Source organism: Falco rusticolus, chromosome 10, assembly GCF_015220075.1.
Source record: "Falco rusticolus isolate bFalRus1 chromosome 10, bFalRus1.pri, whole genome shotgun sequence".
Classification (NCBI taxonomy): Eukaryota; Metazoa; Chordata; class Aves; order Falconiformes; family Falconidae; genus Falco; species Falco rusticolus.
Window position 1 is genome coordinate 35,383,858 of NC_051196.1, and position 16,320 is coordinate 35,400,177.

The following is a 16,320-nucleotide window of genomic DNA, read 5'->3' on the forward strand; positions in this document are numbered from 1 at the left end:
AGGGGTGGGAGGGTCAGGGTGATGGAGAGCATCCTTCTTCAGGGGTGGGGGGGTCAGGGCGATGGAGAACATCCTTTTTCGGGGTGGGGGGATCAGGGCGACAGAGAGCATCTTTCTTCAGGGGTGGGGACCAGGCACTGTGTGGGGGCAAAAGGCGGCTGCCTGGCACCGTCCTGTGTCCAGAGGAGGGCAAAACCGGGCACGGTGTTTCGGTGTAGGCGGCAAAGATGTAACAGGGTCCCCAGCGGGACCCGCCGTCACACCCGAGCTGCCGGTCCCCCGGCGGCTGCTGATGCTTTCCCCTCCGGGCCGGCTGGGGACGGAGGACAGGGGGGCGTCCCGCTCTCCCCCCTCCCCAGCCGCCCCCGGGGGGGGGCTCCCCCAGCGCCCACCGGTCCCGGCGACGGGGCAGCGGGACGGGGGGACGGCCCGGCCACCGGGGGGAGCCGCCCGGCCCCGCCGCAAACAATAGCGGCCCCGGCGCGGGGCGGTGCGGAGCGGGGCGGGCCGGGGGCCGCCGCCCGCCCCCCCGCCGCCGCCGCCCGCCCTCTCCCCGCCCCCCGCGCCAGAGGCACCGCCGCCGCCGCAGCCGGGTCCATGCCCGCTGGAGCCCCCGCCTGCCGCCGCCCGCAGCCCCGGCATGGACGTTAGGTTTTACCCCTCCGCCCCCACCGCCGTGGGGTCCCTGCCCGGCGCCGACCCCACTTGCCTCGGGCCGCTGGATTATTATCACTGCAACAAGGTACGGGGGGGGGCGGCGGTGCCTGGGGCTGGGGGGGGCTGCCCGGGGGGGTTCTGCTCGGCGCGTCCCGCAACTTCGCGGTGTTGGGGTGGGGGGCGGCAGCGCTGGCAGCGCCGGGCTTCTGCGGGAGGGAATTTTGAAAGTGGCCTGGAAGCGGAGCGGGGAGAGCCGTCGGGGCGCCGGGCCGGCCGGCCGGCTGCGCTGGCCGGGGCGGGGGGGGGCGCTGCCCGGCGGGGCGGGCTGTAGCGGCAGCGGGGCTCGGGGGGGAACGCGGCTCGGAGGGGTCGCGGCTCGGGGGGGCCTGGCTGTTCCTGTGCTCCCTTTCGAGCCCTGGGTTTATTTCATGTTTTCCCTACGGGAGCGTTTGGGCCGGAGCGCTGTTCGGGGGGGTGGGGGGTGCTGCTGTGGCTGGTGTCGCGCACTTTGCTGGGGCTGTTTGCGGTTGTTTTGCACCGTGTTCGCAAAGCTGCGGCGCCGCCGGCACGTCCCGGGCGGGGGGCTGCGGCTCCGGCCCCGGCGCTGATGCTCCCGCGCGGCCGCCAGCCACGCTCGCGGGGCGCCCGCCCCCAGCCCCCGGCGCGGCGGGAGAGCCCCCTAACCCACATTTCCCCCGCTCGCCGCAGCTGCAAGGCGAAGCACCCCGTTCTTGTAACGGGAGAGGGATCGCAGCGGGATATCTGAGAGCGCCCGAAGTGCTGTAGACAATTTCCTTCACCCTGGAGAAGGAGCGAAGGGGCGGGGTGCGGGGTGCTGTGCTCCGGGGTGAGGAGCTCTCTGCGGGGCTCGCCTGCCTGGCCAGCGGGTAAATACCCCCGATCCCCCAGCACAAAGCCGTAGGAAGCAGACCCGCTTGCAGGGAGGGAGCATCGCCACGATAAGCTCCGAGACATAACCCTGGCTGCGTCCTCCCGGGCCAAATTCGGGTAATTGCGTTGAAAAAAGTTAATAAAGGGAAGAACCACTCCCCTGCGTTGGGACTGCAGCTCGGGGTGCCCCCGGCTCATCTTGCTGTTGTGGTACTTCGGTATCAAACTCTTTAGAAACAAGCAGCGGGAAACCGGTGTGGCTTCCCAGGTGCAGCAAATTAATCGTTACATATCAGTGTATGAATCTAACTGTTCTCTGCCATTTGGGTTATTTATCTCTTTTTATTAAGTTGTAGCAAACCAAATGGTTCTCATTTGTTTGGAGATGCCTGATCGTGCCGAAAGGAAGCAACTTGAATTGATTTCTTCTGTATCCACCTACTGCTAGTTTCAAATTGTTTTATTATCGTTGCCGTTGCTCTTCAAATGCTAAATATGCTCTTAAAATACTAACAAGAGCCGGGTCACCTGGGAGCAGGTCATCCGTGCTGCCGAAACGTCAGCCGATGAAGTGTGCAAAAGCTGGAAGTCTGGGACTGTGTGAGCGTGTGCTGCTGGGAACTGCAGCAACCCCCAGATCCTGCGGGCTTTAGGAACTCGATGTTACCAAGAAGTTGTTAGATGCGAACACCATTTAGTTTGCCTTCCAGTTTTCCAGGCAGGCGGTGGTGCTGCCATGCCGCAGGCCCTTGCTGTGGGGTGCCCGGACCCCGCGTCCCCCCAGCAGCGCCCACCCAGCGTTGGGGCGCGTGGGGCCCCACGTCGTCAGCTCATCCGTGGCCTGAATCCCTGAGATTAGTCCCGGATTAGGCAGTCGCAACTGATCCGCGGGTCCTTGCTGTCGCACGGCACTGCGGATGGGGAGGCTGGAGGAGATCGCTGCTTCTGCGGCCCCAGTGAGCCCGGCCCGGGAGAAGGCGCTGGTGCTGGCCGGGCTGGATGGGACACTGGAGAGGAGCACCCAGGTACTGACCACTGCCACCAGATGCTGCTGTTGTCGCTGCTACGGGGGAGCGGGAAGAAGAAAGGAAGTGACTTACCCTATTCTGATATTCAGGGCTCTTTCTTTTTTCTTTCTTTTTTTTTCTTTCTTCTTTTCTTTCCCGATTTATCGAATGCCATTTGCTTATGCACAGCAGTGCATGTTTGTCTGTGGGATGAGGCCGCTGGAAGGAAGCCAGAGATGAAATGGGTTGACTTTGTTTTCCCAGCCGAACACTGGTATAACGGTTGTAACTTCAGCATCAAACCGTGGCCCAGTGTCGCCTGTTGCCTTTGCTGCGCTGAGCCTCCCTGGACGTGTGGGGTGGCTGCGGGTCGCCACCAGTGCTGGTATCCTGCACTTCTCAGAGCCACACGGGACCCTCTGGGAAACTCCAAAACCTGACACCAGTCCCAGACCTATCGCTCCTGCCTGGTGCTGGCGGCTCAGCCCAGAGTCAGGCTAGGGCAGCGTCTGCCTCAAAACATGGCCAGTTTAAAAAGCTGCAGAGGAGGGTAGGGTGGACTGGAAAAATCAGCAGTTCTCTCTCTATGGTATGCAGGTATCCCAGGTGAAGTCAGTCTCTAGGAAGGACCTGGGCAAGGTGCGCTTACAGGCTCTTTGCTTTTCTGCTTTGCCAAGTTTATGGAGGGGCTTTAAAGCCCTTTGATTTAAAGGGTTTATTTTCTTCAGTTCTGCTTCCCCCGCCCCCCCCCCCCCAAAGGGCTGCTTAATTTTATTTATTGGGGGGGGGGGGGGGGGGGGGGGGGGGCGCAGAGAAGCCGGGGAAAGGGTGTGCGGTGTCACTGGATAAAACTAACTTGCCGAGAGCACAGCACAGCTCTCTGCCTGCACACCCATCACCAGCGAGCTTGCCAGGTAGATGTGCTCTAGCCCAAAGCATGCTGAAATGTCAGTGTAATAGTTTGTGTGCTTACCAAACATGGTATCATTACCTTGAGGTCTCCGATCTCGTCTGCATGCTGCTGTAAGCCACATTTTCTCTTTGCAGCTAAAGAGGTGCCTATTGCCTATCAGCATTTCCATTTTTAAATGGACAAGGGATGTTTAGAGGGATAATGAAACAGGAGTGTATGTTCAGCCGAGGCCTCCCCAGAAGGGGGGCATTTGCACCATTCCTTTAACTTCTTTCAGAGCATTCCTGTTCCTCCTCTAAGGGCTGGCCACCAAGAGGGGACGGGGGGGGGGGGGGGGAGTGAGGAGCTGGACACCCATGGGTGGAGAACAGGGTCTCTTGTGCCCCAGCAGACAGGGTGAGGACGAATCTTCCCTTCTGCTGACTGTGTTTGACAGAGTCTTTATGCACTGGGCACGCTGGTGACACCGGAGAGGGGAAAAAGGGCTCCCCAGATAAACCAGCCCCCATCACGGGTGGTCCCGTGTGGAGCAGCTTGCTGTGGCAGCTGGAAGCAGAGCAAACCCCAAACTTCCCAGTGCCCGGGGAGCTGCTGCTCACACCTTGGAGGACTGATGTTCCTTGGCAGGGTTTTTGGGGTTGCAATGGGCTTGGCCCAATGTGTAGGGGCGATAAGAAGCACCGCCTTCCCGGAGCCACCCCAAAGCCTCCCTAGGGCAAGCTGCCACAAGCATTTCCCATGTGCTGGCCCCTCGTCTCCTTCCTGTGGGCTGGATCCAGGACCTGCTCCATCCTTGGGACTGCACAGAGCTGCTTGTGCATTAGGTTGTGTCTGCACAGCACCCACAGGGGACTGGCAAGGTTCAGCTGGAAGGGTTCCATCTCTGCAAGGAGCCCTTGTCCAAACTGTGACACTCGTCTCTGTCATCGGCCACCTGAGCCCTGCTGAAGGGAGCACCTACCTCCATTTCGGATTCCTCTTTTAAACCTGGGTCTAAAGCCCCTTCTTCTGTCCCCTCTGGCCTTTTCCCTGCGGCATTGGTACCTGCTGTAGACCCCCCCTCCTGCTCCCTTGCTGGGGCAGCTGAGCTTTCATGGCGTCTCGCTGTTGTGATGGTGTCTGGGGGAGAGGCAGCATGCTCCTGCACTGCGGGAGGGGTGTGCTGCTCAGTGGGTATGTTCACATCCCTCCAGTTGCTCTGTGGAAAATTTGGGGGATTTTTCCTTCTTAAACTCTGGGGAAACTCTTTGCATATGTATTTCACAATAAGTAAACCATGGAAAAAAACACAGGTTAGTAACGCAGGGGCTCGTTCTGCTCTTAGCAGAGCTTTAGCAACAGGGTCTGGTACATTAGCTGATTCACCAGCATGGAAGGATTTTTCTGGATCTTGAATTGTGTGGGTCCACAGAGTATGGGAGGCAGTTTTTCTTCTTAGCCCAGGCAACATTGTTTTTGCAAGGGAGGCGTATGGCAGGAATCCTGCCCGAGCACGGTACTGTGTGCTCTTCCATGCAGCGTATGCAGCGATGCTGTGCTGTGCGAGGAGTGATCCTGCTCTCTGCACTCCAGGGGCATCTTTAGGGAGTGAATTAACATCTCTCTATTCTTCCTGCAGAAATAAATTTAAATATAAATTCTTCTTAGTTGCTTCTGGTGTTAAGATGATCAGGCTTGGTTAGTACGATGCCTGATTTCCAGTTAGGGCAATGACTGACGGGGAGGAGGAGGAGGACCCAGCCTGGGAATACCTAACCCTTGCAGAGCAAGCGCGCTGCTGTGACACTGGGAGTGCCTGTGGTCCTTGGGGACCTCCAGCAGTTACTGGGAGATACGTGCTGGGGAGCTCTGCTAACCCTGTAGCACTTTGGTAGGATTCAACAGCACCATCAAACCTTGTCCTGGATCTTTCTAACAGGGCTCCGTGGCTTTGCATCCCCGAACATGCCCTGTGCCTTGCCTTTTAGGCTGATAAATTGACAAAAACTACCTTGCCAATACACCACCATAAATTATGGATAATTAAAATCTACTAGTCATGAGATAAGTATTAATCTGCAACCAATGCTCTCTTCTTCTTTTAAGAACCCTTCAGAAATGGGATCTGAGCTGCTGATATGAGCCCAGGTCGATGTAGCGAATGCATTTCTGTGGAACATTCTGTTTTGTTTTGACTTTTACCATAAATTGTACATTGCAGCGATAAACACAATCCCTTTTTCATCGTTCCAGAACTGCTTTGCCATTCTGGAAGATAAAATGTATTCTTTTCCTTTCTGTTTTCTAAGCCAACTGTTTTGAAGTAGCATAAATCTTTCTTTGGAGATGGAGGATTTTGGATGGAGAACAAAGTCCAGCAAATTTTTAATTTGGGGCCTATTTTATTCTCGTTTGGCAGGCAGCTCCTGTTGATTTTCAAAGATGGATATTTTTTATTTATTTATTTGTTTATTTATTTATTTATTTAGGCCCTGAATATGGGCAAGGGCTTCCACGGAAAAGTGTTTGAGCTACTCCATGGGACAACCCTGCATTCTCCAGAGCGATCTTTGGTGGGTTGCATGGCAGAAAGCATTTGAAGCTCCATTTTGCCTTGGGCTTTAAGACAGGGATTGGGAGCTAAATAATGAATGTCTATCCATTCATAGAAATTGTTGTGTTCTCTGTATGCACAGAGGGGAGGCTTTAATCTGGTTTGTTTTGGAACAATGGGAGATATTTTGAAGACCAGTCTGACTTGTACAAAGCAGTGTGTTTGTTGGGGCTGGTTCTGAACAACCTTGTCAAGGACCTGATCCGTGGAAGTTCCTGTAGCAGAGGAGGCATCAAGAGACCAGAAATTTAGGATCAAAATCTCACAAGTTTCTCTGATTTATTTATGATGCATCATATCAATTCTAAGTGTCGTCCCTGCAGTCAGTGGTCTGAAGCCTATTGCATGTCACACGCCGTAACCACAGGGTAAATCCATGTACATCTCTGGACTTAGACCTCTGAGCTTGCAACAAGCACCGGGATCAGTCTGTGCATCTGTAATGGAGGAAACATTCTGGTGATAAATTGTATCTTGCTTGTAGCAGCCAGAGCATCCTATAGCTTGCGCAACATGTGGCTGCTGCTCACCCGGGGTGGTGAGGAGAGCACCTGTAACCCTTGCAGGGCTTTGTCTGGGCTCTGCTTTTGTTGCTTGTAAGAATGGGCATTGCTGGCTCCTTTCCTGGTGATTGATGTCACTGTCGTCGCATTTCTGCTGCATTTGAAGAAAAAGCTCTATTGCATTCTGCCTTCACTTTGCATCTCTCTGCTGCTGGATGCAAGGAGCAGGAGGTGAGGACCACTTGGTGCTGCGGCAGGCTGGCTGAGCAGGGGTGTGCTATGGCAGGGAGCCTTATCCCCCCAGATGCACAATTTCTCCTTATTACCTTCGTGCTCATCTCTCCTTTTCTTTAGTTTTGTTTTGGTGGTTGGTTTGGTGGGGGGTTTTTTTGGTGTTTTTTTGGGGGGTTTTTTGTTTGGGTTTTTTTTTTTTATGAAATAAGCTCTAAATGCTTTTACCGTAAGTTGGATTATATCTTTCAGTATAAATGAAGCATATAATTGTGTTTTCCTAACAGCTCTACATTAAAAATAAGTTATTGTGTTGCTAATGTGTTTTCCTTGACAATTTTCCATCCAGTGAGTGCGAGGCTTCTGTCTGAAGCTGTTGTGTACCATCTTCGCTGCAACTTCTTTATATTCTATTCTGTATTTGTAAAGTCGGGGTAAAGTGTTAGCGTGATTCCAGCTTTGATACCATTAATTCCAAATTGGAGGTTTGAGCTTTAATGTTCCACTTCTGTGATTTTTGCACACACATTTTCATGTAATTAAAGCTTATACTTGGAGATGTGCAGTTCAGCTGCAGAGGGGAGAAATTTCACAACAAAACTTACTGAAACAAGCACGAATCAAACCACTATAGAAAAAAAAGTGATTGAAAGCAGTGTTAAATTGTCTGGTTTTGCACTTATATGACCAGATTTAAATATTTTAATCATCTGCATCTCCCCCCTCTTTCTATTGTTTCCGTCTGGTGGTTTTGTTCGGATGGATGCCATTTCTTCTTTGAAAAATGGCATTGGCTGCTGCGTCGCCTGCAGGCGAAATCTTTGCATTGTGCCACAGAATCTCTCTCCTCCGCTGTAATCTTTTGCATAGATTGGTTGACCTCTGCAGATAGAATTAAATCTTTTCCTGACAACTGTGATTTTAGTTCAGCTCTGTGGCGAATGTAACTGCGAGGCAAGTGTTAAATTAGGGCCCTGGACTAGTAGCTGTTATTATGGAAAGATTACTTGAGTGTTGGTTTGTGCTGGTTGCCACGTGCGGCTCCTGAGGAGCCTTATCTGCAGAAATCTTGGTCTAAGGAAATTTCTTGACCTCTAGTTATAGCCTGGACACAGGAGGCTGGGTTGCACGAGTGTTTAAAATGTAGATATTTTCATTGTTTTTCTGTTGGTTTGAGGACCCAGCCTCTTGCTCTAATGGTGGGGGGGGGGGGGGGGGATTTCCCGTGTGTTTCTAAAAAAACTCATAATTTAGCAAGAGCTAGAAAAGGGAGGTGGCAGGATGGTGGCCTATTCCCAAGCGGAGTGGGTAGTAAGTCTCGCTGCAGCTCTGCCCTGAGCCTCTCCTGCCCACTCCTGATGTGCATCTTGGTCTCTGTGCAGCTGGAACTGCCAGCCCGGCTCCAGAACGGGCAGCCCTGGCACCGGGATGCTTGGGAGATGGAGGGGCGAGCACCAGGCGTGCTGGCACGTGCCACCCTCGCCTCTGGTGATGTACCACCATCCTCTCTGTCACCCAGGTTGTATTTTACCCTGAGACTGGGCTGCCCATGCCTCGCTGATCCTGTTCCACCCTGGCAGTGGTGTGGAGCTCTCTTTTTATCAGATTAGCTGGATCACATTAGCGGGTTTTTCTTCCCACAAAACCTACCGATGACTCAGAGTTTCCATTCCTGTCTGGACTCATCAGGGAGGCTCCATCCCCTTTCTCCCTGGCTGTCTGCCTGTGCGCCATGCTCCTCCTCTCAGCTTTAGAGAAAACCGTTGTCTTCCTCTTCATCTTCCCCTTAATCTCCTCCTGTTCTGCTTGCAGGGTGGAGCCTGTGCTTGCCTGTGGTCAGAGTTGGGAGATAAGGGCTGTGTTGTGGCTCTGCCATTCATCCTCTGCGTGAACTGCCCTAGGTCTCTGTCTCCAGCAGCAGCAGGTCATTTTGGGGTACCCCAGGCACTTGGGAATTATTTGTATGAATAATTTGAGCCAGCCTGAGTGCTGAGCATCCATTGCAGGAGACCTGGGTCTGTGGAGAGGTGCAAGCAACCTGAGGCACCCCAAAAGACACCTCTCTTATAACAATGTGGATCTCCACGTTTATACCTATGAAAGTTTCACCCTTCCAGCCTGATGCGATTTACTCTCTGAGCATCTCCTCCCTCTCCCTGGGGAGGTGGTAGAGCTGTCTGGCTCTTAGGAGTTGTTAAGCCATTTGAAAACCCTCAGATGCCACTGTTTTAATGTGACTGATGGGAGGAGACAGGGCAGGTGGTGTAAGGGAGAGCTTGGCCTGGCGTGGTGCTGGTCTCACAGCAGCTTGCTGTCCACGTGGGGGGCTGGTGGGGGCCTTGGTCCCGCTCCTAGCAGTGTGCAGGATGAGCTCCTTCCTCCCCCAGAAGCTGATCCCTGGGTCAGTGATGAGCTGTTCCATTCCTCCTCTGCCATTACCTTTCCTTTGTGGTACAGGGAGGAGGGTGCTGCCAGCACCCTGGGGACCCTACAGCTGCAGGACAGCGTGGGGCTGCTGCACCCGCCACCGTGTTCCTGGGCTCCGGCTCTCTCTGGCGGGAGCTCTCTGGCTCTCTCTTACTAGCTCCGGATTCAAAGACATTTTGTTTCATCGCTTAAGAGTTACTGAATCCTAAAATAAAGGCATTTTATTTTTTTTCCCCCTCTGTCAAAAAAGAACAGTTTAGATCCATTCCATGATCCTGATTCTTCATGGGTGCTGCTTTGAGCAGTGGGTTTTTAGACCATGAGCATCTCAGCACAGCGTGCCTGCTGTGGAAGAATGATGTGTTTTTAAGGAATTAGAGTGCTAGTCCCTAGTGTAGAAAGAGGGGCAGTGTGCCCTGGACTCCTTAGCAAAAAGGAAAGAAACTTTGACAGTGAGGAAATAAAATTTATGAAAACTTTAGAGAAAGTTTTATATGGAAACACTTAATTGAATCATCTTGGTTTGTCCCAGCTTAGGCAATGGGCGCAAAAAAAGCATTTGGGTGCCATCTGAAAAAGAAAAAGTAGAAATATTGTGGGGGAAACATGAACCACAGAAGCTGGGGCTTGTAGCACTGGGAAATACGTGTTCCCCCAATAGGATCCTGCTCTGTTTGTCCGTGTTAAACCCAGGAAGGCAACTTTCCCCCTGATGTGTTATCTTGTCTCTAAATAGCATTCAAAGGAGAAGGATGTTCTGTTAAAAATATCAAACTTTTGGGAATGGCTGGCAGACTTTACCACTGATAAGCATTGTTGATTGAAGATCAAACAGCCCTTGAAGAAAAACCTTCCAACAAACGCCATGGATCTAACCCTGCAGCCAGACAGTGAGGTCACGCGGGCTTCAATCTGTGTATATTTAGGAACCTGCACTGGAGTTATGGTCTGGTCTCCTCTACCCCAGACGGATGTTGGCGACATGGTAGTTTTAAACCTGATAAATCTGTTAGAGCTGAGAACAACATTTATTAGATGCCAAGAAAACCAGTCATGTTTTCGTTATTCAGTGGTAGTTGTGGTTTGGGTGTTTGGTATTTTTCCACCCCCCCTTAAGATAAAGAGTCTGCCTAGGAGGAAAGGCTGCAGGTCATAAAGTGAACTGAAGACTAGTGGCGTGTGCTTTTTAATGAATTGCCAACCTGCGTCTCTGTGTCGAGGTGGCAAATTAATTGTGGGTGGCCATCTGTTTGCAAACCAGATAGTTCTGTCATGGCTGTGCCAAGCGGTACATGTGGAGTATTTAACTATTTGATTTAAATCAGATCGGAGTGTAGGTTTTTTGCAAGCTATATTGAATCAGTATTTCCACTTAAGAGTTGGGCTTTGAAAAGGAGAAAAACTTTGCTGAAATGGTCTTTCAAGCTTTGTAAACTTGCGGCACTGTAAGTGACGTGGTCGGCACGTAGTGGCCTTTGTCTGGGGGAGACCAAACCCCGGTGGGAATAGCAACGCGTAACTTCAGCCGTCTGTGGCAGCAGGGTACCAAATTTGAGTGAGAATGCAAAAGAAACAAATACGTGTTTAAAATCATAAAATAGCTTAGGCTGGAAGGGACTTCTGGAAGTGTGTTTCAGATAATTCCAATAGCACCCTCTGGGATTGAGATGGCAGGAGGGAAAAACATCAGTATACAGCCTGCACCAGCTATAGGCTGTGGAGTTTCTGCTCTAATACGATGAGGCTCTCGGTGGTGATGGCTGCAATCAAATGCTAAATAGGAAGTTTGTAGCAAGAAGGGCCTTAGAGTTAATAATACGTGAAATGCCTCATTCCTTGGAAAACAGGCGCTATTGACTGAGATTTAGAAACACATCCTGTAGGAGCAGGGATCCAGATTGCAGGCTCCAGAGCTGGCTCTGGCATCCTTTCCCTGCATGTGTTACTATTCCTGTTAGACTGCAAGGTTTCACTTGTTTTATTTTTTGCCTGGAAAGGTCACAGTGTGTAAGTTTGAGAGGAAAATAGTGAAGAGCTGGGAACAAGGGCAGCCTCGTACAAAATTATCATCCACTTCTCCCACCCTTGCACTTTCCCGTGCCTAGCGTGGCAGTGGGATGCCACCCCACGATGAAGCTTCCCTGCTCCGAGGCTGCGGGCTCTGCTGGAGCCACATTAAGTCCCTTTCTATGTCCAGCTGTGCTGACAACCTGTTCTCGTTTTGATGTTGATAATGTCTAAGGGCAAACTTCCTGAATGTGAGGTGCTGCACACCAAACCTGTGTGACTGAGAAGAGCGTACCCCATTTCAGGTATAACTGCTGGCTCCTCTGCAAGCTCCCAGAGCAGAGACTGAGTGCTGAACTTCAGGGGATACAGGCAGGATCTAAATATAAAGATGAGGTAGTTGTTAACAAAGCAGGATCCTTGTATCACAGGCAAATCCAAGTTTGTCATGGAAACTTTTTAGAAATGAGTTTGATTAACTTTGTCTTGCTATCCAGAGCTGTCCTCCACAAGCTGTGTGTGAAGCTGTAGATGTGGTTCCCTTTTGCTGGAAAGCGCTGCTCTGTGTCGGGGAAATGTGGATTTCAACATCCTGTCGCCTCGTGCAGTTGTCTTACGATGTTCCGAAGCTTGACTGGGGCTTTTCATTTGCCGCCAGAGCTGGAAATCTTGAGTAGCTGAGAGGCAGGAAGAACATGCTGTTGGATCTGGAGCTTTAGCTTGTGTCACTGTCATCGTGCCATGAGCACAAGGATGGTGCCAGCTTGGAAGGGATCCTCTGCTTGGCAAAAAAAGGTCTCGAGGCTGCCTCCTTGCTTAGCACCGTTACAGCGGGAAGGCTGTGGGACCCGGAGGTTTCTGAAGAGCTGGTGTGCCTTTTCCCATCACTAGGTCACCAGGCTGGAGCGCCGAGGGACCAGATGTTCTCAGATGCTGTGACATAGGGCCGGTGGTTGTTGTCCTGCTCTGGGAGTGTCAGCATACGCATCGCAGCTGCTCCCGGTGGCAGTGTGGCATGTACAGCAGGACGGGGGCTACCTGGGCCACATGGAACTGGTGGCCCCATCCCTTTGGCCAGAGCTGGAGCCACTAGAGAGACCAAGGGGCAGATCCAGCCACCTTTGGGGTTTCAGATGTATTTCTTAGGGGATAAACGAAACCTCCGATACTGCTAACCCAGCAGCATCCAGACTGAATTGACTTAGAAGTTACAACGTGAAGTTTGTGTGATTGAGCGTTTCTGAGCACGACGCCTGTCGGTGCTTTGCCTGGCGCAGCAGCAGAGCCAGGCTCGGCGGGGCTGGGTAGCCAACACATCAGTGCCTTGGGTCCCTGCCCAGGCATCGCTGAGCTCTGCAATTAGCGTCCACAGGGCGAGAGGCGGCTCGGCAGGAGCTGCTCAGACCTCACAGCTTGGAGCCCTGTGTGAGACGGCTTTCGCTTCGCCCTGTTGGAGTGTTGCAGGCTTGACTGGAGTGTCTTAATAAAGCAGAAAGCTTAGTCCGATGGGGTTGGGAAGGGGGTGAAAGAGGAAAGCTTAATTCCCTGCTCATCTCAGCCATGATTCAAGTCTCATTTCCCCTTGCGAAGGTTTCCCCTCTTCTTCCCTGCTGTCCAAGTGTTGCTTCTGTTGCATTTGTTATTTATTTTCTTTTTAGCCTGGGGGCTGCTGCGAGAGGTGTCTCTTTGCTCTGCCGGCTGTTCCTGATGCTTCATTTTCCTTGCTAATACCAATTGTTTCTGCCAAAATCATTTGGTGGTGTTATGTAAACCTAGAATCGCGCACTAACGCTCTGATCCGGGTGCTCCTAAACACACTGGATTGGATTCGCCCCCGCGCTGACTCTGGTGCCATCAGGCGCGTTGCAATGGGGCTCCCCTTGGCTCAGCAGCCACCGGGGGTGGGATGCCACCGGCCACGACACCCACAGCCATCTGAGCCTGCATTGCCATTGTCGCTGGTAGTTTTAGTGGGAGGCATGAAAACACCTTGTGAGTCACTCGGGGCTGGGATTTAAGCTGTTTCTAGAGCCTGGTACCTGCAGAGCAAAGCTTGGTTTTTGGCACTGGGGTCTGTGTTTCTGCTGTTGGGTTTGCAGCAGCGTTGGTGGATGCTACGTGTGTGGTTCCATGCTGTCACCAAGAAGTGGCTTGCTGCATCTCCGCCCCATCGCTGCCCACGGCGCCGGGAAAGCCTGCCTGTGCGGTCTCTGCGCTCACCGCCAGCCAGCCAATGGGATCTGAGCTCCTGGAGCATCTTCACGGAGATGCTGTGTTCCTGCAGAGGCTGCTGGATGGGCATCTCTTCCGCTGTGCCAAATAGCGTGGGCCCTCCTCTGGTGTACGTGCTCTCTTGGTGGCAACCGGTTGTTTACCAGAAAGTGATATTAGTGAAGATCTTAATGAATTTTCAACGTGATTTGGCAGCCAGAATTATTTTTAAAGAAACAAAAACCAAGAGAGATCTTCCACTGCTGTGTGCCCAACCTCTTCTCCATATATTCCACTGTTTTTGAGAGATTAAAAAGGGATTAAGTCCTGCTGAGCTGGTAGTTGATGCTGATGAATGTTTGGAAGGGATTAGGGTAAATCCATTCCTCCTTCTGATTTAGCTCAAGATTTGAATTCATTGATAAAACTTGTCCAGATCACGTCTTGGAAACCTCCTCTGAGCTGGTGAATCTGCAGAGGTGCAAATGAAGGCAGAACTTGTTTCTGGAGCAGAAAGGCTAACAAGTTAACCTTTATAAGGTTGATGAATACTTAAGGTAACTGCACATCTATTACTGTGGCAGGTTCCGATTAATCCGTGCTGCCACAGAATTAAAGGGTGCCCAGAGTGGCTCCTTGGCTGGGGAAAACTGCAGCATGGCTGTGAGATGCCCCGCAACAACCGACCTGCATGTGCGAGATGCTGTGTTTATGTGTTACTTGAGATTCAGCTAAAAAATGCCACCTGCCAACCTCAGGATGAAGCGCAGTGGGTGCAGCTATGCATTGGGGTTTAGGGGCTAGATCCAGCCCAAGCTGTGCTGGTGTCCTGGCTGCTGTTTTCTGTGGTGCGTTGCAGAGGGACTGGAGGTTGAAGAGGATGTGCTTGGCAGCCTCCAGCAGCGGTTGGACTTTCTGGTGTATCTGCGTGCATCCTACAGCAGAAGCATGGGGACAGCGGGACTCCAGAGCGTGCTCCTACAAGGTACCCCAGCACCAAACAGGTTGCCTTCAGAGGGGCATTTCTGAATTACTGAAAAAAACCCTGCGATGTTGCCGTTTGGGCTGAGGAGCGGTGCTGTGACTCACAGCAGCAATATGTAGTGCCCTGTGCTGGGCATCCTGCTGGGGCTGCAGGAGGGAGCACAGCTCGGCAGCAATTCCAAGGACGTATCAGCACAAGGCTCAGCAACAGCACCGAGCAACTGTCCTGGTAGTGGGAGAAACTATAATAGCCTTCACTACTTCTTTGTGGTGCGTATAGTCAAATTAAATTCTTGAGGACCAAAAAGACCTGCTGGGAGCACAGGGGGTGCGTCAGTGGAGCCTCCACCCCAGAAGAACTTTATAAGCTAGGGCAGCACACAGCAGGGTATTTGCTGCTGGAGATCTGTCCTGCCTGTGGCATCCATGGGACACAATGAGGCAGAGAGAGGAACAAGCTTTGTGCAAAGCAGATTTGTCGGGTTTGGCTTTTGGAGAAGAGCTCACGCCTCCCACTCTGTTCAGAGCCCTTACCCTGGGACTGCCCGTGCCGGCGGGCTGCAGAGTGGCTCAGCTGTCTCCGGATTTCGTGCCGCCTGCAAACCTGGGCCCACCTCGGCTCTGAGTTTCCCTGCAAAGAAATAACTACCAGAGTAGGAATAGTGGCAGCTTTGGGGTGCTTCAGGCGTGGTGAGCCTGTAAAGTGGCAGGTATCTTCATGCTGCTTAGCAAAGATGACATTTAGAAATCACATGGATGCATGTAAAGATGCATATAGACCTTTTTGCCCAAAGGGATCAAATATGCTTCTGCAAAGCCTGTTGCGGAAGCCTGGGGAACCTCAGAGCATGGTGGACCCAACTTACAAATTCACAGTGATCGCAGAGTAAATTGGTGGTAACTCTGGAGGTGCAAGAGACAGCTGGTGTGTGTCTGATACGTCTACTCACTTCAAAGCCCGTTAGGCTGCAGCTGCTGAGGGAATCCAGTGAAAGTTGGCTGCTGCTGCAGAGCTCTTTGCTCTCTGTAATTTGATGACTTGTATGTCTCATGAAAGAGGCGCTGTTAACGCCACACCAGCCAGGTGCACTTATCCCGAGTGTGATCTGAAGTTCCAGGCTCTGTAAAATAGGACTGAAGTCAGAGATGGTCTTAACAAGTAGGATCGTGGCATGGCAGATACAAGGATCAGGCTTGCTCCCCGTGGAGCAAATCTGCTGCTCCTGAGTTGCTTTGGACTTCCACAGCTAGGACAGAAAACACAGACCCCTCCCGATCATTATAGGTGCTGGTGGGATGGGTATGAAAACCGAAGCCCAGTGGTAAGTCACAGACAATGAGGAATACTTTCAAAATTATTTGTGTAGGAATAATTCAGAAATAACTTTTTTTTTTGAAGTGCGTCATTGGAATATACACTCTTCTAGAAAGCAGAGGGAAAGAGAACTTAAAATTGAATATATTAACAGAGCTTTCTTAACTGTCATTAAGCAAAAGGATTTTGAGGGAAGTGTTTTCCAGTCTCTATCATCTTGCTGCACAAGCTGGTGTTTGCCAATGAGTTTGTCTCCTCCAAGAAGAGCAAATAATACAGTTAAATTCACCATATGGTGGAGGAGAATATTTGGTATCCATTTTTTGTGATGATGGTAGTTTGTTTAAAATGAAGTTACCTTTGTATTTGCTTAGCTTAACTCTAAACAGGGAAATAACGGCTTTTGTAACGCCTCTGTCAGAGGAATATTGTTTTAAAGCACTTCGGGGTTACATTAGTTGAGTGCAAAATGAATTTCTCCTCTGGAGCAAATAAACCCCAGTGGGGCTGAATGCTGGGAGCTGACAGCTTGATGTGGGGATGTGCATCACAGACAGGTCTCCGGGGGCTGGTTCTTGATG

At 51.7% G+C, this 16,320-nt stretch overlaps 1 protein-coding gene across 3 annotated transcripts in view; it reads left to right on the plus strand.

Annotated features, from left to right (window-relative positions):
* The first annotated feature begins 564 nt into the window (after positions 1 to 564).
* Positions 565 to 16,320, plus strand: part of TOX2 (TOX high mobility group box family member 2) — a 150,707-nt gene continuing 134,951 nt past the window's right edge. The window contains exon 1 of one of the 3 annotated variants that reach the window (XM_037402838.1): positions 565 to 742. In XM_037402838.1, coding sequence (XP_037258735.1) covers positions 641 to 742 — 102 coding nt within the window. In that variant the 5' untranslated portion in view covers positions 565 to 640. Of the gene's footprint in view, positions 743 to 2,162; positions 2,574 to 9,556; positions 14,426 to 16,320 lie in introns of those variants that run through there. The other 2 variants (XM_037402837.1, XM_037402836.1) reach the window with 2 other exon arrangements.